The sequence below is a fragment of the Gallinula chloropus genome (assembly GCF_964237585.1).
Source record: "Gallinula chloropus genome assembly, chromosome: 3".
Lineage (NCBI taxonomy): Eukaryota > Metazoa > Chordata > Aves > Gruiformes > Rallidae > Gallinula > Gallinula chloropus.
Window position 1 is genome coordinate 76,999,893 of NC_140087.1, and position 27,192 is coordinate 77,027,084.

A 27,192-nucleotide genomic window follows, 5' to 3' on the forward strand; every position below is an offset into this window, starting at 1 on the left:
TCCCTCAGTGTAAACTGCAGCAGTGTCTTTAGAATTCAGTCATCATGCTAGGCCACATAAACAAGGAGCCACACTTCCTGCCCCAAAGGATCTGGAAGATGACAGAAGGCACACAGTTTTCACAAGAAGGATATGCCATTTTGAATAGGTTTGGTAGCAAGAAAAGAAAATATTCAACTCAGATCTATGCTAATCTCTGTAAAAGTGTACTCTTTATTCCAACAGCTGTTTCAACTGAGGAAGTAAACAGAGTGGGATTTCTCTAGCGGATACACACCTTCACAAGCATGTTTCTTGCCTGCAGTGAGATTACAGAAGGTCTTCCCAAGGACAGGGAAGTTTTGTGACAGTTAACATTGTCACTGCATGCACTGCAGCCATTTGATGAATGCAAATTATGTCTATCACTGCAGCTTATGTCTGTGCCTTACAAGCTACTAAACTGAAAAGCTAGCCTGAACCAGAAAATGCTGTCATCCAGCAACTCAAATGCACACAGACCCACTTGAACTATGAAGTCAACAACTCTGACATTAAAGCAATGTTTATTCCAAAGCATATGCATCCCCACACAAGTCCTTGTACACAAAGTTGCTTTCCATGTTTCATGCCATAGAAACAGAAAGTCAGAAGATGCAGCTTAACAGCTCTGCATGATACGTTCTAAAGAGTCTTTACAGAGTTGCACAGAAAGAGACAGGACAGGCTTCTCATAATAATTTCATCATGCTTTACAGATTTGAACACTTACAAGAAAGGTCTGTAGACAAATAGCCCAAAAATCAGATTATAAAGTTGTTTCTTGACAAGGGAGCAGAATCCAAGTTCTCTCCTTCATAAGCCTACCTTGCATCCAGTTTATTTCATGTTACAGCTAAAGACCCTAAACATAGGACCTTCTGTCTCAAGATCTCGCATTCCCCGGTGCATTAACCAAGACAGCAGTGCAGTATTTGTGTATTTTTAAAATAAGTCAGCTGAACTTCTGACAAATGCACTTTGATTTAAGCACTCGAAAAGCAAAGCCTTAATTTTACTATCACATTGCTCTTATAGCACTGGCACAGGGAAAACAATTCCCTGCAGCTACACCTTCACCTGCTTTCAGAGAATTCACCCGACAGAAAGACTTCTCATGCAGGAGGGGCTGCCTCTCAGAACACACTCACAGCACTCCAGTGAAGGTGGCAGAAATTTGCACGACTGAGGTTATTCACACATGAAAGTCTTAAGTCATTGCATATACTTTTAGCTGAAATGTGTAAGCTTTACCTTCTGGTTTAACGGTGAGATAGTGTCTGTTGCAGAATCAATGGGGAAGATCTGTACCTTCTGCTCAGTGTATGTATGGAAGTTCAACAGGGCTGTTACAAGTTCTTGAACAAAAGCCAGGGCCTGGCCAGCAAGGTCTCGCAACTTCAGCTGTAAAGACAGTTATTGAAGTATTTTATCTGACATGTATCTACTTAAATATGAAAAAAAAACCCATCTATGGTTGGTTGGCTCTACTGCATTTCTCAAGCTACAGGCCACAAGAACACACAGTGGTTAGCACAGTTACAGAATCACAGAACTGTAGGGGTTGGAAGGGACCTCAGAGATCATCAGGTCCAACCCCCCTGCCAGAGCAGGTTCCCTAGGACAGGTTGCACAGGGAGGTGTCCAGACAGGTCTTGAATATCTCCAGAGAAGGAGACTCCACACCCCCCTGGGCAGCCTGTCCCAGGGCTCTGCCACCCTCACTGGGAAAAAGTTCTTCTGCATGTTGGCGCGGAACTTCCTGTGCTCCAATTTGCAGCCATTGCCCCTTGTCCTGTCCCCACAGACCACAGAAAAGGGGCTGGCCAATTCCCCGTGTCCCATACTTCAGATACTTATGAACATTAATAAGGTCCCCCATTAGTCGTCTTTTCTCTAGGCTGAACAGTCCCAGCTCACTCAGCCTTTCCTTGTAGGGGAGATGCTCCATGCCTTTAATCTTAATCTTCATAGCCCTCCCTTGGACTCTCTCCAGGAGATCCCTGTCTTTTTTATACCAGAAAGCCCAGAACTGGACACAATACTCCAGGTGGGGCCTGACCAGGGCAGAACAGAGAGGGAGGATCACCTCCTTCGACCTGCTGGCCACACTCCTCCTGATGCACCCCAGGATCCCACTGGCTCCCTTAGCCACCAGGGCACACTGCTGGCTCATGGCCAACCTGTCGTCAACCAGGACCCCCAGGTCCTTCTCTGCAGAGCTCTTCTCCAGCAGGTCATCCCCCAGCCTGTACTGATACAAGCAGTTATTCCTTCCCAGGTGCAAGACTCTACACTTGCTTTTATTGAACCTCATTTGGTTTCTTACTGTCCATCTTCAAAGAAGCCATCTTTGAAATTAAGATTTCTAAAGACCTATAGACTAATTGCTGACAACAGCTCAATTCTTTCAGTGTGGTGAGAGAGAGAAATTTCTAACACTTGGCTGTAAGGAAACTTAACTTTAACTAGTAAAAAACAATGAGGTTTTCTCCCAGAATGGAAGACGTCTGCTTCTCTAACCAGTAACACTCAATTCCTATTCTCCCATCTGGACAGAATTGAGCTGCTGCTCATGAATAAAGCTGCTCTGTGGCTTTTGAGAAGTAGGAAGGTACTAATTAAATTAATCCAAAAATTGAATATTCTGAAAAAGCAACAGAGAAAAAAACCCACCCACGTTCTGTTGTGATTTATGGAGGAGAGAATAAGGTTAATGTGACACTTCAGCCAAGGATGACTTATCTTTTAGAGATCTTTTGCTAACGTTTCAATGAAGTGTTAAATCAAGAGAATCTCAATTAGGGATATGAATTGTGGTAATTAATGTAGTCATTATACTTAGTTTGTGTATGTTAATTAGCTATGCAAAGAAGGAAAACAGACAATATTACTGTTCTGCTGCCCTTTACTCTGCAGCCTGTGCTAACACACTAACATTCTGCCTCCACTGGCAAAGCCAGTCAAAAACCTGTCATGGCACATTCTCAAGGCTGCAGACCTGGAAGCATGAGGCTAGCAGAAAACAGCAAAAGGGAGAAACTCTACCCACAGCTCCTCAGATTTTTCTCAGTATGCAGCAACAGGCTGATTTAAGGCTACTTGTATCACAAAACCAGACAGCAGGTCACCTGTTCTCACAGTGACACAGTCTCTTTATAGGCACTTCTGAAGAAAGGACAAAGCAGCTCTTTGAAGCCTTTCTATGCTGGCATCGGAATGCACTCACTTCAAGGTTCAAGACATCATAATACAAGGAAAAAAAAACTCCACCACTGAGTGCTGTGGAGCCTATCCTCAACAATAGCAAAATAGGAAAATACTGGCTGCATCAAGGTATCTGATTTACTACTGTAAAAAGCCTTAATAATCTGAGCATTAGTTTCCTGTGAACAGTTAATTGCAGATACCAAGTTTGCCACATTCTCAAGTTGATGAAATTACAGCAGTGAGCAGAAACTGTAGGACTTTTTTAAGTAATATTTAAATAAGGGCAATTAGTCTGCAAGTAAGAGGTGTGCTGCCAAGAAGTAACCTGTAAAGCTTAAGCAAACCACGCAGAGTTCTTGGAGACATGATCTATTCCTTAAAGGGATGACTAGTGACAACATTAATTAACATGGTACTCTATCTAACATATGCACCAACGTATAGTTTACAAGTGCAAATATTCTTTGGGGCTCAAGTGATGTCACTGATTTGGTTCACTTTGAGGGCAAAGGAACTTAAGATATCAAGACTACCTTTTTCCCAGAAAAAGTGTATGACCTCTCAACTAAGATAGTTTTAACCAACTTTAAAAATGAAATCATCAAGCTCTAATTTACTGCAGGCTGGCATCATAAAAGAACATTTCATATAACTTTGAGACCAATATTAAACCTTTTTGCCATTCCTTTTAGAAAGGCATACCTGAGTTAATACCTACAGTGACCATCAGCCAGCATTCAATGGGCTAGCTACTGAAGTATGGAGACAACCTGACTCCTCACCCTAAGAGCAGTACAGACTACCTTGGAAAAGCACTGAGGCTCTGTGGACAGAATCTTCCTTGGAATATCATGATAGTAGTGAGGTAGGCTCTCCTGCCATTCTGGGTCACTAAAATGTCTGGGTTTATTCAGTATCTGTGCAGAAAGTTGCATTTTTACATAGGAAACCATGAAAAATGCTTACCTGGTATCTTCTGTTGTGTAATGGCACATTCAGAGCATTGTATCTGTTAGATCCTAGAGGACAAATATTGGGTTTTTAGTAAGTGCTTATAACTCAAACAAAACATGATTTAGAGACACTTAATGGTAAAAGGTGATTTTTTAATATAAAATTTCATTGCAGTAATATTACAGTTCATGTAAATAATTCTAACTAGAGAGATACAAACAATTGCATTCAATACAGTAGGCCTAAACATTCTCACTTAAACACTGTTACTATAACAAGGTGGAGAGAAAGCACTTCTATACTTGCCCCAGACAGTTAAATTTGATTTACATTCTCAACACTCCGAATTTGATAGGTAAGAGCAGAATCCTCTTGCCCAAAAGAACAGTATTCATCACTAACAGCAGTGAAAGTCTCAAGAAAACGCCAAACCCTTAAAGAATTCAAGTTGAGTTTCAAATTTCAATTACATTCCAGGGACTATCAAATAATATTATTAGGATTTTTTTTACATTTTGCATTGTTAAAGCTCCTGTACTTGATTTATTGCTAGTTTAGAATAAGGTGCACTCTCCACATATTTCAGCACTCTGTTCCAGTACAGAGCAAACAGATTGAGTATTCAGTTACAAAGGGGCAGGATTTCTGAAGAGTAGAGGGATATTTGTACCTACAGAACAGTTTAAAACTGTTCAAATCCATCCTCAATTAAACAAGTAACCTTTTTAGTTTAAAATTTGCACACAAAGGAAATTTATTTTTAAAACATTCACATTTAGCAGTTAACACATGGGAAGAGGTAGTCCAAGACCAAGGTAATTAACACACTGTCCAAAATTAACAAATCCTACTTACAAGGAAATGCTTCAGAAGGCTTCATTATTTTTCTACTCCCAAAATCACACTTAGCAGTCAACAAGTCATTTGATTGTTACTGAAACCAAAGCCAGCAGCTAGTTATGCTTAAAATCCACTACAGAGCCTATAGCAAGGCATTTGGAATCCACATCACTGGCTGACTCTCATTCTTCTACACTAAAGATCTGCTTGTGTAGAAAATAGTACAAATAGTGGGCAAACCATTAGGCTACAACAGCTGAGTGGGCAGTTAATTAACTTGCTAAAGTATCCACCTGTAAAAAGAAAAGTCAGCTAAAGTCATCTCAAAAGTAGAAACAGGAAGCAGATGCCTGACCAAGTGATCTTTGTGAGAGGAAAGAAGTGGAAAGGGTATCAACAAGGCACCGACACCTACGTGCAACACGCGGTACCACAGTCAACATTTCTTACCGAGAAGCTGATCTGGTGTTTCCCCGACACATTTGCAAACCCAGTGGAGGACCTGGAAGGTTCACCCCTGCCAGATCAGCTTTCAGAAACCCTAAGGCTATTCAAAATATTGTCATCAAGCTTTAAGCTGAATGAAAAATGCAAGAGCTACCAATAAAACCTACATGAAACTCAACAGCCTGTTCTCATTTCTCTGCTAGTTCTCCACGACTTTCAGCTTATTTGCTATTCCAGGTCCTCCTGGTCCCAATGCCAGAGGAGCACAGAGCGCTGCCCACCCAAGTACAACCTCATATCCAAATTATTTAAAAAAGCACCCAATACACAGCACTGATCTGGCACCAAAGCAATGCAAAGGCTGAGCACTCCTAACTTCGTGGTACCCTCTGAACGTCAGTTTATTTAGTAGCAGTTGGAAACAAAGGGGAAAAAAAGGTTTCTTCAGGTGAGAGTCCCCACAGTTAAAGATTTTATTCCTCTGCCCTGGGTAAGGATATTGTCTGGGTGTTCCCTGATCAGACATAAGACATGGTTCACAGAGTTCCCATTAATACTAAGCATAGACCACCACTGCTGTAATGTCTCATCACATCAACATCTCTGCAGCCACTGGTTTATACCCATCTTAATGTACTGTATCCTCTTGAATATACCCTGCCCAAAATAATACTCTGAGTTGAGTAACTAAAGAAATCGTTGTGGAGAAGCCAGTAAATTGACAGCATCCCTTCATCTTTTACCATCTTCTGCCAACACTAAGACAAGTGGCAAATTACTCCTAAGTCTTAAGTTTTAATTTTCATTACAGATATATCTAATAATATAGAAACTTGATATTTTAAGATCATGACAAGTATTATGAATACTTATTACAATTACCTCCTAGTGTCTGTTCAGATGTCTAACATTTCCTCCAGCTAATATACTTTAATTTATAAGCACTTCCTCCAGATGGATACCCCAAATTAAACAAGAAACCCAGATCAAGGCAATACATACTTGTGTCATTAAAAGGTACTTTTTCATTGATTATGCACAGAGATTCTTCCAGTCTACTGCCCAAAGCTGCTTGAAGATTCTTTAACTGTTGCTGGCTGAATAACAAAGACAAAGGAAAAGCCACACACACACATACATTGTAAATCTTTAAAAATGTATCTGTATCACCAACACCACAGCTCACCATAAGCATCCCTGAAGCACATGGTTACCTGTCTCTCTCTCTCTCTAGAGGTTAAACAGAAGACAGACAAACAGTAGGAATCATTTTTCCTCCTTTATGTCATATTTAATATAGGATATTGTTAATTTTTACATTTTCTAATCCTGCAATTATTGTATAAGCTATATGAAGTTATTCTTTCCTACTGGAATTTGAACGGGACTGCAAAAGAGCCTTTAAATTATTTACTATATATCCAATGCAATATTCTAATATCAATAATTCAGTTAATTACATCACATCACTCTTAGAAATACCTCAGGAGCTTTTCAAAGCCCTATATTTAAAGGCTGCTGTGATGCTGCCTGATCCCACAAGACTTTGCAATCATGTTTCTGGTACATTCTATAGTATTTTTCTCTAGATCTGCTTCACTTGATTGCATATATAGCTGTAAACCTAAGTTAAGGCTACTGATAACATTAGTATAGACTCTTGAGAGGAACAGTAACATATTTCAGCATTTTATACATATGGCAAAGACTACTGCATATTGATTCAGACCAAATTCCACACCTTACCCAATTTAGGCCCCCAAATTCTTCACTGTTTGCTTCCCGACTGACACCTAGAACTCCTGCACATACAGTGGAGGGTGGGGGGAAGGTGTCAAAGTGACAGTTGTTTTCCTTTTTTTTTTTTTTACAAAAACATTTGATACATGCAAATTTATCAGGACTAACATGGAAAAAAAAATCCAAAATAAGCAAGATACTGAAAAAAGTGGCCAAGAACAGCTCATGCACATTAACAAACATTTTTTCTCCAAAATTACATAGAAATTGTACAGCATGAACTGCAGTAGCACTGGGCATGATAGAAAAATTCCAAACTGCAGGAGTAGGGATGTTTCCTTTTTGTACTACAGAGGAATGGTAAACAAGTAGTTTGGTATGTTTTGTTTTACATTCTGCACTGCAGTTCTCAGGGCATGCAGGCTGCCTAATCTGCACCTCCCCACTCTCCTGAATAAAACCTAGGTGTCAGGGGCAGATGGATTCCTTCCCCTGAAAGAGCAGGGAAAACAGAAGAGCAGTACTTTAAAAGACATCTGCTGTCATGTGTTCATTACATACTGATTTCACTGTTTAAAATAAAAACCAGCTTTGTAGTTTTTATTATGCCTCCTTTCTTAAATGGTAAGGACAATTTCTTACAGTGACATTAATTTCTCAGTCATCACAGAACATGACAGACAAGCTCTGAACTGAATAGTAGCAGGCTAAGACTACCATGTTTTTCAAACACAACAAAAAACTTGAACAGCAGAAAAATACAGCTTTCATCCTCTTTTGCAAGTCATTCTAAATGAAGGCCTGACCTGTACTAGAGGAGTGTTATTGGAATTCAAGTATCTTTGCATCTACCAAAATAATTAAAATACATAGTTCTAGGTTACCACGTGAAAGAAGGAACTCTCCACTTGACTATTCACTATATATCTGAAGCAAAAGGAAAATGTTCAAGCATCTTTTGGGGTGAAGGATTTTTTTAAACTTTTTTCAGTTGGTTGCCTCAGCATACTTCACCCACACTTTGTTTTTTGAAGTTGTTTTTTAAAAAAATACAAAACCAAAAAAATCCCCACTTCGTATATCTTCTTCCATAGAAGTTCAACAGCTTCTTTACTTTTTATAGTATTCCATTACAATCAAATTCTTCAGGGCTTCATCAATCCACAGCTGATTAAACCAGCTTGGCAATAAAACTGCTCTTACTAGAAGTTCAATCTGTGGAACTGATTGTCTAGGTATGTACTCAGCAGTTGGAAAAAGGATCTGACCTGCACAGTCTTAATGTCAGTGCACTGTTGCCCAGTGCTTTGAGTTTCACCAAAGTTGTTTGCTGAATTTTTTTTAAAGGTATTATTGTGTAAAAACAATCCAGTTAATATTTTACAGCAGTTATTTCTTTAAATCAACTTTTCATTATATTAAATAAAAACACTTACCATTCTTCGGTTCGAAGCCTACAGTCCTTGGCTTCTCTTTCTAGTGTCTGAGACTTGATCTTTATGCAAGAAGATAATCTCACAATGTAAGTACTGACACAGCAAGGCATTTCATTTCAAAACTTTTCAAATTTGTGAGTAAGAGGAAAAACTCCTTACTTCTAGTTTGGCTTTATCATTCTGCAGCTTTTCCACGGTATCCGTGTATTTCCTGGTTAAACTGTCCACCACAGCTTGATGCTGGGCAGCATCAGCTTCCAAAACCTCAAGTCTACTTCTCAGCTCCGCTTCTAATCGCTTGTGCTGCTCATCTGCTTCAAAGAACTAAAAAGAAGAGAAGCAGAGATCATGAAAGGCTTCATTTGACTATGGAATCCAGTCCCACCAGTTACACCAATTTAATTAGCCAGTCCAGGTAAATAACAAGTACTAGTTCTCTGACATATAGAAATTTTATGAGGATATGCATAGAGAAAAGATTCAGGAACAAAGTTCTTTGACAGTATATTTAAGGAATGATACACAACACACTAAAACCAAATTTAGCTGTAAGGTTTTTCAAGTTTTCTACACCAAAGTGAAATGATTTCCATTTTGGTCAAGTAATTCTTAGTTAGGACAACTCTCAAAAAACATTTAAAGCTTTAAGGCAATTCTGAAACAGTGAACTGAGGTTTCCACTCAGTACCAACTATACCACTATTTTCAATGAAGTAACTAAATGTTGCCAAAGGTTAAAAATCTAAATGAGAAAACATGTATTATGTGAGTTATTCCACACACAATCTTAAGAATCTGAAGTCAAAATACCTTCTCGTTTTCCCACTTTTATCTTTATAAACAAGCCCTCCAATCTACTGTTTTGCACAGAGCTCCTAACCCCCCCTAGTTTTCAAATGGCATTTTATTTTCTCTTTCTTCATGTGACCACTTCTCTGAACTAAAAATAAAGACTAAACAGCATTTCACTCACGAGTATATGTAGTCGTTCATTCTCTTCTATCTTCTTCTGAAGATCTTCATTGAAGACACTTTTCTGCTCTTGACTAAGCTGAGATGAGGATTCTGTACTTTTCTTAAAACAAAAAGAGAGAAAATACATTATTTCCAAGTCTCCGGGGGTATCCCAAAGCCCATCCCCAAATATCTAAAAACACTTCACATCACTAATTCCTAATAGAGGTACATGAATGTTATCTTACTTCCATTAATGTAACAGAAGGTACACGTATTGCACACAGCATGAGCCTCAGAACAGCACTTTTTCCTTCACATAGTTTTTCCTGTATAGTTGCAGAATGCAAACTCCAGAAGGACTCGGGTGTCACATTCACACACACTCAAAATTTCTTTCATGGGCAGTTGCTCATTTGACATCATTTGAATCTTTCATGATTCCCCACAGTCAGCAATGTAAAAACTTGTGCACACAGGCTTATCTGGTTTGGGAGCTGTGTAAAAGACATCTCCCCTTGCCAAGTGTGCAGGTGTAAGGTGGTCCCAGTCTCAGCAAACACCACCAGTGAAAGTGCACTATCCAGTGGCAGGCTGCAGCACCAGGTAAGGACTTCACTGTCCACCGACTACCTTGACAACACAGACATCCCTCTGCCAACTGTTTCCTCATGTTTAGCCCATTTCATCCAAAGACTCAGTACCCACTGGTGAAACCCCCACTGCTGCTCTGCCACTCTGCTGGTAGTACCAGCACCAAATAAAAGGGAGACTGTTTACATCTAAACTTCACACTGAAGTTCAATTGCTTGGAAGGGCTGGGACAGCTAAACCACCTCTGCATTTGATGTCAGCCTGATACACCACCCAAAACATGGGTGCATGTTTTCCTCCTAAAAGGATTACAGTCTGACACAGATCATCTATCCAAGTCTTAATCTAAAAAATTTTAGATGTGAAGTATATGGTCTCCCAATGGCAAGTCCCTTAAGCAAGCACAACATGAAATTTGGAAAGGATATGTTCAATACAGAGTGGCCATACAGGTAAAACTAAAGGGAATGCATTTAAAAGGTTGAACAAACACTTCTTAAAAAAAAAACCAAAACCAAACAACCACAGAACCATGCATTCTGACAGCTGAATAGGAAAGCCTGGCAATGGTTTACAAAGCTACTCAAGCCAGGTTGAATTCCTTCAAAATCTGGAAATGCATCTAATAAAGCCTGAAGTTACACAACAGGAGATAAAAGAACAGAAGGGTCAAACTGTATTTTGAAGAACAATCTACTACAGTGCATAAATAATGTAACTCAGAGGCAGTATGCTTGTCAGGGGAATGGATAATAAATAGAAGAATTCAGATGAGCATGTTCCTAATCAGCTGAATGATTTTGTTAATGTCAATCTCAATAGCTACAGCATCCTGGGAGCTAAAAAGGAAGAGACAGTAAGAGGTGCTTCTTTATAAGAGGAAGGTAGCAAAGGATGCTTGAGAACTAATCCAGACACTACCCCTGGAATTCATATATTACCTACAGAAGACAGGGCTGATCACAGAGCATTACATACTCAGATTTAATCAGCAAACATTTTGGCAACGAAAGAACACAGTACTGAAGTTATCCTGTTGTTGTGGAATAGCAAAGCAAATACTAAATAAACATTTCAATTTCAAAGCATTTTACAAGATTGATGTAAGAGGCTATTAGAAAAGCTACCATCATAAGCTGAAGAGTTAGCCATCGACATCAAGATTACAAATCAAGGAGATGGGGCTAGGAAATGAGGTGACCAGTTTTCTTCACAGTAGTAGGTTAATCAAAGAGCTCCAAGAGCCTTCCAAGCTGTCTGAACATTTAATAAATGCCTGGAAAAGGAGGTAGCAATTCAGTGTCAGTTAACTGACACCAGAAAGAAAAGTACAGAGCTTCAAAGCATACACTGTACGTATAGATTGCTGGTCTGTGGGTATTTCCACTAACACTGTCAGTTAGTAACAGAAGCTCTGACAAAAACATTCAGTTCAACACAAAGCAACTACTGCTAGAAATCAGAGTAAGATACTGAGTGCTGAGAAGCAGATTTCTGTTAAGCAAGTTGTTTGCCTTTGGTACATACCTTGTTCTTCTTGCCCTTAGCTTCACTTAAAGCAAGTTCATCTTGAAGTAGCTCCACCCGCTTGGCCAGCTGCTGATTTCGAAAGGTCAAGCTGTCCATTTCTTGCTGCAGTTTTCTCAGTGATTGATCCTTCATCTTCAGTTGCTCCTGAATAACCAGAGAGTTTAATTTTAAAGTTTTCACATAGAAGAGTATTGCTTTTACACTAAAAACCAGATTTCACTTCCTTGAGCAGCCCTCAGATCACGCTGCAGTAGGCATTTAATTCTCTAATCATTAAGAAGCAGCTTCTCTTTCTCAAAGTGAGCATCCACAATGAAGACCAACTGCAGAACAGAAATCCTTCTACTGAATGAAGGTCCTTCTTAATTCTTTTAACCACAATAGTTGAGCGAGAAGGATTCACATCTACTCTTCCCATTTACCTACTTTCTCACAGCTTAGTGTACCCGACACAACCAGTTTTTGGAGGTTACCTTCAGAGAAGCAGAGTTGGCTTGCTCATCTACAACCCCTTTCTTCAGTACTTGGTTCTGAGCTCGAAGCTGAAAGAGAGAAGATGTCAGTAAGTAAGAAAGACAAAGGAATAAAGAAAACCCATTTGTCAGGCTGTGCATAAAACACCTTATCCTCTCATGAGAGCACCAGATGTGCATGCTCTTCAAAGAGAGGCTCTCCGTTGAGGCAGAGAGCTGTGCTATCAGGTTGGAAAAGGTATCCAGTTCATATCCTGAATTGCTAAGAACCAAGCAGTTACTGTACCATCTGAACATTTTGGTCCAACAGAAGACAATTCTTACTCAGGAAATATCCTGAAAGATTAGCTACTTAAGTATAGTTAAGATTTGAAGAACACTGAACACATTAAGGAAAAGTTGCAGATTCTTCCTTGACTAATCAAGTTCTTGCTAGCATTCAGTGCTATTTCTGTTGCTCCCTTCTCCCCAGAATTGTTCATGACTGGTTCTGGAACATAAGCAGGGCTTACAATAACATCAAAATCTGTACCAACTCAAGAAGAGTTTAACTATAGTCTAATGCAAATATACTCATTACTGGCAGCAGCAGATGATCCAAAGAGAACAGCTTGAAAAACACTTCAGAAAATGCATAAAAAGCATAGAAGAAAAAGCCCTCCAAGTCTCACTCATAGTTCACCAATCAGAGCTAAAATCACCACAGTAAAAAGTGACACTCAAGAAATCTATTTTCCAGTCACTTCACTGAGTACCTCTACCCTGCAGCAAGGAGTACATGGACAGTTCCATCTTCCCATTCTTTGGTAATTACTTGAATCCTGGTTTCTTCAATGGCAGTTTGTATTCACTGGACATCTTTGAGTCTGGCTGTTGCAGATATAAATTACAAGGGTTTGTACAGTCTTTGGGAATATCTCTAGCAAATGTGTAAAAGGCAAGATTCAATGTAAGCCAGCAATGGCTAAGCTTTTGGGTCTGATGACCAAATATATTTGAAAGGTCAAAAGTCAGTTGACATTGCTAAGCCCAGGCTTTTGCCCTGCAGTATTCTCACCGTGCTGTTCAGGCATCACAAAGGCAAGAGAAGAAACTTGCAAGAGGGCCACAGCAAGGAAAAGCAGTACAGTAGCTTTCCATGCCTTTTATTTCTGCCAGAGCTACTAATGCAGGAAGACACCAGGTGCAGTGAACAAACTAGTGCAACCACGCTGCACTGAGATACCCAAGCTGAGGTGTGATCCACCACAGGCTGTCACAAGGTTGAAAGAGACTTTTGACTACTGCTTCCAGAGTTGCGTGAAAGAGACAGAAGCTGCAACTTAAGGGGAAGAAGAGACTCTAGAAAACACACATCCTTCTTCTGGACTTCTTTGTGAACAGAGAGGGAATGAATCCTTCAGCAGGTACCTCCCTCAGCACTCCTTGAGTCTCTCAAGCTCTTGTCCGCTTCTCTCTCCTTGAATCCCACAACACGATCAAGCGACAGGGCAAACAGCTTCTCTCCTTTTCCACCTGCACACAGTAAACAGCCAATTGAACGACTGACCATCTGCACAAAAGGGAGACTCATCTGCACAAGGGATCCCACAATGATCTGGAGCTGTGGCATAAGTAGTAAGATGAGAGCAAAAAGTAGTTCTCACAAAGAGCCAATGAAACACCACAGGCTGAAAGCTGCAAGGTGAAGTTCAAATAAAGCTTTTGGACACGGTGATACTAAAAGAAAGAGGATCCAGCTGCTGGAACATTCAGAAGCTACAGTCAAAAGTCCACATTTCAAAGTTTTGTTCAGGAATCAAGCAGCAAAGTCCCTCAATTGCCTAATCCTGAGCCATTTTTAATCTCCAAGGTACAGCAAAGCAACTGGAGAAACCAAGAAGAAATACGAACTCTGTGACCTACAAAGCCTCAAAGTGAAGGCAGTTTTCTTTAAGAGATTTTGTGGAAGCATTAAAAAAATAATTATCTGTGAAGAATTTAGATTCTGACCAGGTTTTCACAGCAGTTCCAAGAAGAACAGCATTTAAAGATGCATCATTCTGTAATCTAGGGAAAGGTGTGAAATAGTCAAATGTCTCGTGCCGAATGGTCTGATGCTGGGCTACACAAAAATAAGTGCTGGCATTCTTTACCAAGGCTGTTGAACTACACCAGTGAAGATGAATGGTCTCCTCTTCCTTTTAGTGAGGAAACAAGAATGAAGAGCTTCATATGAAGAGAAGCTCCACCATTTAAAAAAAACCATCTCAAGCACCTCAGAAAGGTAAGGCATTGCCCACGGTGGGCCAGAAGTCTTTGCTAAAACCCCCTTAAGCAGCACCAGAAACAGGAAGCAAAGCCACTCAGAGGAGCTGCAGAAGAACGGGCACAGAGACACAGAGCAAGTGTGGAACCAAATGTCCTTATTTCCAAGGCGCTGCAACCCCAATGCAAGCACTTAACGCCACTGAACTCCCACATCCACCAGCCACAGCCAACTCAGACCCCAGGGGCGAGATACAAGACTAAGATCTCTACAAATGCTCACATCTGAAAACACTCCTCACACCCGAGGAGCAGAGAAGCAAGGGACAGCATGGCCAGGTACACCAGGGAATCATAGCATGGTCTGGGTTGGAAGGGATCCCAAGGATCAGAGAGCTCCAACCCCCCTGCCACAGGCAGGGACACCAACCTCCAGGCCTGGATCTACACAAGGTTGCCCAGGGGCCCATCCAACCCGGCCGTGAAACAGAACCCGTTTTTTGTCTTACCGGGCGCTCTGCAAACGAGGCCACCCGGCAATACCACAGCCCAGGCAAACCCCCACCTCCCGCCGGCCCAAGCAGTGCCTTCGCTTCCAGGACGCAACCCCCGGGCCCCAAAGGCTCCAAGGCGACACAGAAACCCGGCACTCCGGTCCTGACCAGCCCCACGCTGCGGCCGGAGCTGAGCGCCCACGGCAGCCGAGCTGGGCGGGATGGAGGGAGGGCTGAGGGCCCCGCCGCCCCACGGCGGCCCCGGGCAAGAGGAGCCGGCTCCCCGGGCAGGCTCAGCGAGCGAACGGACAAGCCCCGCGGGCCGAGCGGGGAAGGGCCCCTCCTCTCAGCGAGGCGGCCGGCAGACCGCGCACGGGGAGCGGCTGGAGAGCGGCACCGGCAGGGGGGCGGCGGCCGCCGCCCGCGGAGCGCCGGGGACGGGCTCCGGCGGCCGATACCTTGGAGTACTCCTGAGCCAGCTTCTGGTACTTCCCCTGCAGCTCCGCGGCGGCCGCCATGCCGCCTCCCCACCCGCTACCCGCCCGGCTCGGCGCTAACGCAGCCGCCGGCGCCGCACGCCCGCGGACGGAAGACGCACTTCCGGGTTCAGGCGGCGGGAGCGCGATGACGACACCACCACCACGCCGCCCCACACGCCGAGCGGAAAGGAGGCGGAGCTCCAACCGCCGGCGCCACCATCTTGACGCAACTTCCAAGATGGCGGCACGGAGGAAGGCGGGGCCGCGGAGGGGGCGTGCCAGGCCACGTGACACCAGCGAGGCGCTCACGGCACCCCCACCACCCCCCCACCCCTCGCTCTGTTGCCATAGGAACAACCGCCGGGGCCCTGCGCGGCCTCGAGGCTACGGGGCGCCACCCCGCCCAAAAAGCGGGGGCCGCGTGCGGGAACAGCCTTTGCCTGGGAAGGGGGAAGGGGCAAGGGGGAAGGGAGTGGGGGGCGGGCGGCGGTCGCTGGCTGGGGCTGCGTCACATCGACATATCGCGACGCGGGTGGTGCCCCGGCGCCGGCCCCGGTCCCGCGGCTCCCCGCCAGCGGCAGCGCTGTCGCTAGGGGGAGCCCCGGGCCCGGGCCTGCGACAGCAGCCGCGGTCGGGGGGGGTCGGTCACCGCGGGCCGCGGCGGCCTGGCTGAGCCTGGCGCCGGTGCGTGCTTGAGGGCCTGCTCCTCAGGCGGCGCCCGAGCCGTGCCGCCGGGGCAGAGGCCTGCCCGCAGCAGCCAGCGAGCCGCCTTAGCTCTGCGGAGCGCGCTGCCCTGGGTGCCTGGCCTGACGCGCCTGACACCCGCGGGCGCTGGGGCGAGCGCGTTGTGTGCGGGTCCTGAGGCGGTAAAAGCACAGCCCGGGAGGCAGTTAGGGAGCCTCTGTTGGGGATGGGGCTGGTCGTGGCCAGCTCCTGCCCTTCCCACCGCCCTCAGCCGCGCTTTCCTCGTGAAGAAGGGGGACACGGGTGAATCCGGAGCTTGCTGCCAGCTCGCTCTCCAGCTGCAGAAGCTGGAATTCTCCGGCATCGGGGTCACTTTGAGTATCTGCACCCCGTGGTTCCCGGGTTGGAGGGCCCTTGCCGGCTGCCTCCAACAAGTAGGTAGGTCCCTTTGTTTCAGAGGCGCCTTTCAGCTGATCTCAGCCGTTCTCCTTCAGAGATCTGTGCTGCTCATCTCCCGTTTATTTCTTTGTCCTCCGGTTTGCCAATCATTTAGACACCATCAGCACTCTTTAAACTGAATCTGAAGGCATTTTAATAGGTGCATTTGGCCCTACCGGATATCCAAGCCCATGCAGGATTTTGTTCCTGAAAACGACTGGAAACAGATGTGTAAGGGAAAGAATAATCAGACAGAAATCTGATGATACTTCACCAGTATATGCTGAGCATCTGGTGATGTGCAGGTTAAGGGCTTCCCAGTCTCAGATAGAGATGTAACAGCAAATTATTATTTTTGTTCAGTTTCCATGGTATCATTTTTTTCCCCACTTGATTTCAGCATGATGTCTTCAGAGCCTTTCCTCAGCAGTGGGTAGTGTTCGAGATGCTAAATCATCGTTTTCTTACCTCCTTCTCTCTTTGTTTCCCTTAAGGAGGAGTAGATAGTAGGTGGCTGTAATGGAAGCTCATCCTTTTCCTTAGTCTTGAGGCTTTGCTGGTGTGTGCTTATTTTGCTTATTGTGGTAGTGGAGTTGGCAAGCACCAAATATGATACAGAAGGCAGATTGGTTTCTGTCTCCCTAGGAAGTCTCCATGTTGGAGGACATGTCACTGGTCCATATTGCCATGAGCAGCGACTGCACATTTTTGGGAAGTGTAAAAGAGGAAAGAAGCAAAACACGTATTGTCATCATTCATCCAAATGATCTTGCTGCTGCTCTGCATGACCAGAAGAGCTGAAATAGCAATACTGGAATAAGAAATAAGGAAGCTCTAGTTTTTAACATGAGAGCCATGATAAGACTACTCCTTCCACTCCATTTTGTATTCCCTACAGGAGCTCCTAATGATGTAAATGGAGTTCACAATTCCTGTTCAGCACACCAGGGTTAACAGCAGTGCACTTTGCATGATCTGTCCTCACCTCAGCGCAGTAAATCTCCTACTGGAAAATTATTACACACCTTTACAACTGATTCTTAAGCTTGTATGTTTAGGTTTGCGTTTTTTCTAGGATATGCCTTTCCTGAAATGTTAGATTGAATTGCTCTGAACGTTCTTTGCAAGATACAGCACTCCTGGTTTGTGCTGCGTTCAAAGGTGCTTTTGTGGGGCAAGTTTTCTCCTTGTGTGTGGTGCAGCCAATGCTGGCAGAGAGGTTTCCCAGCTGAAAGCTGGGGAAGTGAACTGAGGCAACTACAGTGCCTGGTTGTGGCAGAATGAATTGCTTTCCCACTGACAACAACAGTGTTTCTGGCTGGGCAGCTCGCCTTCAGGGTAGAGGAAGACAGAATTTATTTGCCTGCATCCATCCAGTGTGGCAAGATGCAAATGTACATCATACAGGGCATTTATCCTGAGAGGTAATGCCAGTTCCAGGGAACCAAAAGATGGGTGCTTTTGCTGCTTAAAGGCTGGGAGCTGACTGCAGGATTTTTAGACTCCAGAACAGCTTGTTTCAGTGCATTTTAAGCACCGCCCCCCTGTATTTTAAAGCGGTCCCATCTCCTACCTGGTTCCTTACAGACCCTGGAGTCCCTGCAACGTTAGGAACATCAAATGTAACTTCCATCACCCCATCCCATGGCTGTGCTCGGGGAGCAGCTTGAGTCACAGTTCCCCAAACACACAGGTAACAAAAACCACGTGGTCTGCTGTGTTGGTTTAATTATTTTTTTAATTAACTTTCTTACAGGAAGTGTCTCAGATTTGTCCTCTTGATTTGTCATTGTGGCAGCAGTGCTACTTCCCCTCCTTTCAGCTGGGAAAAAGAAGTCTCCACCAGGCTGTTTCCTCACCGCGCTCCTCCTTCCTCTCTCCCGGCAGAGCCAGGCTGTCCCGGCACCGCACCGAGCCTGCAGCACGGGGTCGTAACGCTCCCACCCCTGCCCGGGACTGATCCAGCCTCAGAGGTCAGGCGAGAGGGGTGCCGGGAGGAGCGGGGTGGTTGCCACAGCACCCCCAAAATACTGCCTTCAGCACACCTACCCACGTGGCTGCAAGGCTGGGTGACGGCAGCAGAGCTTAGCGCGAGCTGTGACGTGTTGGAACAAAGGGATCCCTCACAAGGGTCACAGCAGTTCGGCTTGGCTTGTCGCCTTTCAGGAGGAGGGAATGGAGACTGTCCTTTCCGTATGCCTGTGCTCAGCGGCTGGGATAGAGGGTGTTAAATTTTAGATGCTTGTCTCAAGACAAATAATTTATTTAAGAATTACAGCTATTGTTTCAGTATGTCCTATTTTCAAGCCTATTTATCCTCCCTTTCCTGCTCAAGCAGTGCCTCTGCCCAATTGGTCTAAACCCATACCCTCATTCCCTGTGAGTAGGTGCAGGTGGAGAACTAAAGAATGCCTTTTGAATCATCCAGGATGCTTTCCATGCTTTGGGAAAATAAACTCCACTGCCATCACTTACAGATACTCACAACAAAAGTGTTTCTAAGATCTGGAAGAAACTCAAAGCCGATTGGAAGGGAGCCATCTTCAGTCACCAGACTATCAGAGGCAAAGCATAAACCACATCCTTGGAAGCTGCAAACACCCTAAACTGGTGTTTTGTTTCTGTTATCTTAGCAACGGCGAGTTCGAACAGCAGGATATGTGCTGACAATATGAGCCAGTTACTTCTCTCCCTGACTGTAACAAACCCTTTGTTACACGTAACCTTTCACCTCTTTCAAAACCTGATTGTTGTGAGGAAATTTAAAAAGCCAAGGCAGTTGAAAGAGAGCAGGATGCAGGTAGAGCTACACACTTCACAGAACAACCCTTCATTATTTCTGCCCTTGGTTATCCTCATTTCTAAGGAGTCCTGTAGCGTTTAAAAACAGAAGTGGAAACGAGGTGCTCTGTCTCATCCCTTCCCAGCCCATAGGATAAATAGCTTGAGTCATCTATAGGGCGTGTGCCTGGCTGGGGGAGTGGTGCATTTATGTAAAAAGAAATTGCTGAGAAGGAGGAGAGGAAGAAACCTGTGACAACTCAAGAGTCCACTTTGCAGCTCGCTTCTACTTGGTCCAACACGTACCAGCCCTCAGTGCAACAGCAGCAACCTCTGTCTCTCTGCAGCAAATCCTTACCTGTGCTTGCTCTGTAACCTTAGGAATAGCTGAAAAAGTTCCTCTTTTCCATTCTTTTTTTTTAATGCAGAATTCCCCCTCTCCCAGGAAAACAAAACCTCTTCCCCAGCACTGTCATCATCTTCAGTTGAAGGGCCACACATCTACTGCCTTGTTTCCTGCTTTTCTTCTCTTCGTGTATGCAGGGCCACTGCTGACAAACACTGGCTCAGCTGAAGCTGCCTCCTCTCAGATTCTAGGCTCTTGCACATCAGCAGGAGAAAGAAAAATAAAAGCAACACACGTGAAATCCCAAGGGCCAGGATGTCCTGTTTCACAGAGGAAACTCTGACTTGAGAAGGAGCGTTACCAGGACTGAGCAGTGAGAAGTGGATGCTCCTACGTGTACACCAGTTGTGTGCACAGACCTACTCAGCATTGGTGAGGCTGCACCTTGAGTGCTGGGTCCAGTTCTGGGCTCCTCACCATAAGAAGGACATTGAGGTCCTGGAGAGAGTCCAGAGAAGGGCAACCAGGCTGGGGAAGGGGCTGGAGGGCAAATTCTAGGAGGAGCGGCTGAGGGAGCTGGGGGTGTTCAGCCTGGAGAAGAGGAGGCTGAGGGGAGACCCTATAACTGCCTACAACTACCTGAAGGGAGGGTGTAGAGAGGTGGGTGATGGTCTCTTTGCCAAAGTGACAGGTGATAGGACAAGAGAAAATGGCACTGAGCTGTGCCAGGGCAGGGTCAGATTAGATGTTAGGAAAAAATCCTTCACTGAAAGAGTTGTCAGGGCCTGGAACAGGCTGCCCAGGGAGGGGGTTGAGTCACCATCCCTGGGTGTGTTTAAAAAAAGGGTAGATGAGGTACTTAGGGATATGGTTTAGCTTAGGATGGGAACGGTTGGACTTGATGATCTTAAAGGTCTTTTCCAACCTTGTGATTCTGTGACCTGCAAGCCTGAGAAAGAACTCCTGGCTTTCCCATGTGAGCAATGTTGACAAACCAGGAACTGTTAGTGGCAGCAAAGGTGGCATGAGTTTGTCTTAATTTCCTCAGCTCTCCTGAGACCCACACATGAGCAGAAAAGAGAGATCCGGCAGCTTTACCAGTAGTTGCGGAAACATTTTAATCAGAACTATTTGTGAGCGTTTTTATTTAAAAAAAAAGATGGTGACACCTCAAAAAAATAATTTGGACTTTTGGAATGAGCTAAATCCAGGTCTTGTTGCCACTGAAAAAGAAGAGGGATGTAGGAGATGTGGGGCAGGGCTCCTCACTGGCAGAACCTGGGTAGAAGGCACCGATAAATGGCTATTGGTACATCAGCATCTCAGTGATAGGAAACAGGACACAGTGGAAGGGGGACAGCTTGGGAGGGTGGAGAAGCATCAGGGGAGAATTAAGATCAAATTGAGTGCTGGAAAAAGTTCTTTGGTGGAGACAGGTTTGACTTAGCAGGTTAGTACGGACTGGAGAGGAGAAACAGCATGAGGAGCAGTGCTGCCCTGGGTTTGAGATCTAATGGTGGGTGGAGGGAGAATCCTAGGGGGCATTATAAGGATAAGGTATTTTTAAAATATGATTATTGGAATTTTTTCTTTGTGTTTTAATACATTGTATTGGGGGGGGAAGGAGGAGGGGGAGGGAAGGTTCAGGGTTTCAACCAGTTCTCAGTGTTTGTTGTTGGGGGTCTGTTGGTGTGGTTATGCTGCTGCCCAGCAAAAGCAGAGTTGTTGCAGCTGAGTGAAGTTATCACATACCTTTTATAGAATCATAGACTGGTCTGGGTTGGAAAGGACACCAAGGACTAGAGAGTTCCAACCCCTCTGCCACAGGCAGGGACACCAACCTCCAGGCCTGGATCCACACAAGGTTGCCCAGGGCCCCATCCAACCTGGCCTTGAACACCTCCAGGGATGGGGCACCCACCACCTCTCTGGGCAGCCTGTTCCAGCACCTCATCACCCTCGCTGTAAAGAATTTCCCCCTAATATCTAATCTAAACTTTCCCTCCTTTAGCTTCAATCTATTCCTCCTTGTCCTGCCATTCTCTGCCCTTTTAAAAAGCTGATTCCCCTTCTGTTTCTCTGCTCCCTTCAGGGACTGGAAGGCTGCAATGAGGTTCCCCCCACAGCCTTCTCTTCTCCAGGCTGAACAAGCCCAGCTCCCTCAGCCTCTCTGCATAAGGGAGGCGCTCCAGCCTTCTGATCATCTTCGTGGCCTCCTCTGAACTCTCTCCAACAGTTCCACATCTTTCTTGTACTGGGGGCCCCAGATCTGGACACAGTGCTCCTGCTGGGGCCTCACAAGGGCAGAGTAGAGAGAGACAAGCACCTCCATGTCCCTGCTGGCCAACCCTCTTGAGGCCACCGCCCCTTGTCCTCCCCCTACAGACCACTGACAAGAGGCTGGCCGTTTTCCCCTGTGTCCCACACCTTGAAGGCACACCTTTAAGGAACCAGGAGGAACCCAAGTGCACACATGTGTAGCCATTAATCACAGAATGATACAGTTGGTCAGAAATGGTTGGGTTTGGGGGGGGGGGGGGGGGGAAGTTATTTGTAAAACATGGGAGTAGACTTCCAGGCCTCTACATTTTTAGAAAGAAATAAAATGCAGCAAACTATTAAAAAAATACATTCAGTGAAACTTCACAAGAAATATTCTAGGTAATGTTTTAAAAGAGTTAAAAGTTTTCCAGTGTGTGTATATATATGTATATATCTTTAAAAATCCTAAATTTAAAAATGACAGCAGTTTATTGGAATGGTTATAGATAAGAAGACAGGCTTCTTAACCTGGATCAAATTCAGCTAGGACACATAATATCACTAAAAATTGCAGCTTAATTGTTATTGCCAGCTACACATCTGTAAGCATTCATTCATCTGAAAACCAGCATTCCTTAGAAAGGAAGTGGGAGCCACTCGCAGGAGCCAGCAAAGGAAGGAGGATTCACAGAATGGCAATGTGCTGTTTCCCACCTCTCTCAGCATCCCATATTTCCCTGTACAGAGCAGCACTAAAATGAAATCAGGTATCAAGATCCCCCAAGGGTGCTCACGCTTCTCCTTACGAGCCACTACGTACGATAAATAAACAGCAATGGCACCAGTCTGAAGTTGGACACCAGCAAGTAGGGATTAACACTCACATTGGGAATAATGAGCCTTGACAGATCTAGGGTTAAATACTTTAAAATTAGATCCTGCTGAAAGCTGAATCTTGTTGCTTAGCAACTGCTGCATGGGATGCTGCTGTCACTCACCCGAAGCTTCTCAGGGGAGTTAACATGATGCTCACAAGAAATGGGTTATGATTGGGTCAAGGTGACATCATGCAGCACAGTGGCATCATTTTTCTTAAGGTGGCAGCCAACAGGAGCGCTCGAGTCAACACCTGGGTTTGTGGAGCCATTCAAGAGATTTCGGGCAACATCATCTTGTTTGGAATGGCTCAGCTCTGCCTACGCCTCACCTGCCCCACGCAAGGGCTTGCAGAGTCCCTGCGCAACAGGGGGTCACTGCAGCCAGCACACCACAGTCCAACTCAACAGCTGGGATTTTAGTCACAGAATTGTGGGGGTTGGAAGGGACCTCCAGAGATCATGGGATCCAACCCCCCTGCCAAAGTAGGTTCCCTAGGACAGGTCACACAGGAAGGCATCCAGACGGGTCTTGAATATCTCCAGCGAAGGAGACTCCACACCCCCCTGGGCAGCCTGTCCCAGGGCTCTTAACCTTTGCCAATTGCTGGGGAGCCGAAAGCAAAGCAGGATGGCTGTGATTTTGGGAGGTCCAACTGTGCATTTAGGGCACAGAAACCTCCACAAGCAGTTCAGAAAGCATTCACAAACTTTATGAGAATAAGTTATACCTTCACTGAAAATAACTGGAAAATTTCTCAGTTTCCTGAGCTAATTTTAACATTTAAAACTACTGGGAACCTACTGCATCTTAGTAAGAAACCAAGATACCAAGTTAATTAAATCCAAAAAAAGCCTTTAAGGCATGAAATCTATTTTTAACAGCGATGCTGCGTAGAGAGGTTGATATGGGCACCTACAGAGATTTGTTCTGAACACCTGTCTGCCAACTGCAAAGCACATAAGCACATCAGCACTTCTGAGGATGATCTGGTAGGGACCAACCTGCATCTCCAGGCGTGAAAACACCCAAGTGCTTAACTGCTACCAGCAGCTTTGGAATGGATACAGAAATCTGGTATTCCTCTATGCTGTGTATTCATTAGGACTTGGAAAAATGAGGTACTGTGGAAATGGATATTGTGACAACCCCTCTAAAAGCAACACTCAGCTAAACATACCTCGTTACAAGAAGCTGGACATCCTTCTCTGAAGGCTGAACAAGCACCGACCAGCACTTGGTTGAGGGTAGGCATTCCTGTGAAGCAAACCAAGTGTTATGATAGCAAACGTAGCGTCTCCTATGAAGATGAGGGAAAACCACCTTTGATCTGTTCCTGCTGTTTTAAACAACCACCAAAAAAACCTCCCCCACAACCCTGTAAGTACCTGCACCATGAGCTAGCTGGACTGCAACATTGCATTGATGAAATACTTGCCATGGCTGACAAATCACGACCTTCTTCCTTTATTTGGCCAGGCCTTGCCAAAAGAGAGTTCCTGGTGAGCAGGAAGGATACCAGGAGAGATCAGGAAGTGTCACAATCAGGCCAGATCTCATTAAATCAAGTTCCAGGTCACAAAATACCAACCTTTTTCTGCCGACTGGGGCCTCGCCGTTCGGCGGCGGTGGGAAGAGAACAAAGACATAGGCTTATTAATTGATAAGGGGATTACTCAACAGCGTGTGACTGGGGTAAAGGCCGCCACGAGCCCCGGACACGCCAGGCAAGAGCGGTGCTGCAAAGCCAGGGAAGGTATTAAGCCCAGGTTACAAAGCACCAGCACTCTGTAGCTCTCCTCCTGCACGTGCCAGCAGGTTGAGCTCAGCCTGGAATTGAATGCGGAGAAGCGGTTAAGAGGAGCGAAGATCATGTCTCCTGAGCGGAAACCAAATAATCTTTGTTTGTTTAGTAAATCAAGAGCCCATGGAGGGAAATGATGGCTTTTGTGCTGATGCAATAGGAAAATAAACACTCCAATGTTTAACGAAGAGCTGTTTAAACTAACCCCGGCAGAGGGTAGTTAATGACGGTGTGTTAGCTGCAAGTAGTTTGTGCCTGTGAAAGCAGGTAGCTTGGAGAAGAGCTGTCTGGAGGACAAGGGAGAAAAAGAAACTCAACAGATGAGCAAAATTCAAGCAGAGGTGACGCTGCTTTGCTGTCTCAGGTGCAAGAACCACTCTTGCAGGTGAAACAAGAGAATTTCTGTGTCTATGTATGCTGGGAAAGTTCACAGAACGCTGCCAGACCCTTACACAATCACCTTTAAGTATGACATCACAGAATCACAAGGTCGGAAAAGACCTTTAAGATCATTGAGTCCAACCGTTCCTGTCCTGTGCTAAACCATATCCCTAAGTACCTCATCTACCCGTCTGTTAAACACACCCAGGGATGGTGACCCAACCCCTCCCTGGGCAGCCTGTTCCAGGCCCTGACAACTCTTTCAGTGAAATTTTTTTTTCTAACATCTAATCTGAACCAGAGTATTGTATAGATACTCTGACTAAAAACACTGCCAGGTACCTGGAAGCTGAAGACCTGTGAAAACAGAACCATATTCTGTGTGAAAATTAGCCAGCCATTTAATTTTTTTTCCAAAATAAACCTAATCTATTAAGTATTTCCTCAACAAAAGTCCTTAAATATACAGCTGGTGTAAGTGGGTAATTGCTTCAGTTAATGCTTTATTTTGAGAGTTGTGGCTCCATACAGAGGGTAATTTCCAGCAAAGTCATAACAGAGGAAAACTCTCTTGGGAAATTTAACAAGGAACTCGAGGCTCTCTTAGCAAAATATAGCGAGTAAGAATTAGAAAGATATCATTAACATATGATACATAACTGTGATTTTGTCCAAACTAATTAGAGCAGTTCTTTTATCAGTACACTAAAATGAACACCAAATCAGAGATATTAATAGCACATAGATTCCATAATTTGCAATTTAAATATCATTTGATATAGCGATGAAAGCAAGTCTTTGTTAAAATCTACCCTATCACTTCAAGTATTGCAAGAGAAACTGTTTTAATTCCATCAGATCCCACAGAGGAAGCTTAACTCAGTGGTACTGGTGGGTCAAACAAAATAACAGAAGAGATGGACCAGTGGAGATTGCTCTCTACTTTTAAGCAAGCCAAGCATCTTGTTTCCCTCCTCTGGTACATCTGCCTCTCGGGCACTGGAAGGGCACGTGTGTGTGTGCCTGCACTTGCAGGGAGAGCCAGCCTGGGAGCAGCAAGCTTAGACAAGCGGCAACTGGGACAGAGAGTTTCGCTCCTGCCAGTAAAGAGGAGGGCATTCCTACCTGCGTGCTCTCCACACCCTCAGTCATTCCTAAAGCAAGCACTGAAAAAACCCACCAAACAAGATCCATGCAGCTTCTTCGTCCAGGGATGTGTCTTAAATCACCCATCCTGGATGATGCTGCTGATCTCTGAGCATCGTACAAGCGACTCAGCTGTCGCGATATGGGTACAGAACTGTAAGGAATCACAGAGGGTTCGTTAGAGAATCACAGAATCGTAGGGGCTGGAAGGGACCTCCAGAGATCATGGGGTCCAATCCCCCTGCCAAAGCAGGTTCCCTAGGACAGGTCACACAGATCAGCATCCAGATGGGTCTTGAATATCTCCAGAGAAGGAGACTCCACACCCCCCTGGGCAGCCTGTCCCAGGGCTCTGTCACCCTCACTATGAAGTTTATCCACATACTGGTGTGGAACTTCCTGTGCTCCAACTTGAGGCCATTGCCCCTTGTCCTGTCCCCACAGACCACTGAAAAGGGGCTGGCCATTTCCCCGTGTCCCACACTTTAGATATTTATAGACACGATTGGAGTTATTTCTGTTTAAACACATGCTTTGGGCAGGAGGGCAAAAGGGAGGCATCAGTATCTCAGCAGTTCTCAAGATGTCAAAGCATTCCTGCAGTCCCCAGCTAAAGGGTGAAATCTTGTCTGAAATAAGATGCTCTTCAAATATTCCAGGCCAGCTATGGGTGAACCAGACCACTAGCAAACCCTACGATGGATCTGTAGGCTTTAGCTGCTGTGCAGATGCCTCACACGTGTGTGCAACAGCCTTAACCAAGCTGAAAACCTTCAGTAGATCACACATTTGGCTTTTGACAGCAGCCCAGTCTTGCTGAAGAGACTGATGTGGCAAGGTACAGGACTTGGAGCACCAGGGTCTTTAGATAAACAGAGAACACAGCGCTTTCTGTTTGCAATGCTGTTTATTTTAGAAAAGCCCCTTTGATAATCTGAATGAAAAATGTGGGCAGAAAAAAGTCACAAATGTTATAAAACAAAAGTTTATTCTGCAATATTTTGCCATAATGAATTGCATCTCTTTGGTAAAAATAAACTTTATAAACATTGTAATTA

The 27,192-nt window shown here is 44.7% G+C and overlaps 1 protein-coding gene and 1 long non-coding RNA gene across 4 annotated transcripts in view; both read right to left on the bottom strand.

Annotated features, from left to right (window-relative positions):
* Positions 1 to 15,455, bottom strand: part of PPP1R21 (protein phosphatase 1 regulatory subunit 21) — a gene marked incomplete at its 5' end in the record, with an annotated part of 32,701 nt that extends 17,246 nt beyond the window's left edge. For all 3 annotated transcript variants that reach the window (XM_084261255.1, XM_084261254.1, XM_084261253.1), the window contains 9 exons: positions 1,273 to 1,422; positions 4,195 to 4,247; positions 6,472 to 6,566; positions 8,646 to 8,704; positions 8,805 to 8,969; positions 9,619 to 9,720; positions 11,721 to 11,867; positions 12,197 to 12,265; positions 15,396 to 15,455. In XM_084261255.1, the coding sequence (XP_084117381.1) occupies positions 1,273 to 1,422; positions 4,195 to 4,247; positions 6,472 to 6,566; positions 8,646 to 8,704; positions 8,805 to 8,969; positions 9,619 to 9,720; positions 11,721 to 11,867; positions 12,197 to 12,265; positions 15,396 to 15,455 (900 nt within the window). The remainder of the gene's footprint in view (positions 1 to 1,272; positions 1,423 to 4,194; positions 4,248 to 6,471; positions 6,567 to 8,645; positions 8,705 to 8,804; positions 8,970 to 9,618; positions 9,721 to 11,720; positions 11,868 to 12,196; positions 12,266 to 15,395) is intronic.
* Positions 15,456 to 18,256: 2,801 nt separating this feature from the next.
* Positions 18,257 to 24,304, bottom strand: LOC311189900. Its single transcript, XR_014617179.1, has 4 exons — positions 24,242 to 24,304; positions 23,984 to 24,060; positions 19,678 to 19,919; positions 18,257 to 18,750 (listed from the first exon to the last, which is right to left on the bottom strand). It is a non-coding gene; the product is annotated as an uncharacterized lncRNA (long non-coding RNA).
* Positions 24,305 to 27,192: the final 2,888 nt, after the last annotated feature.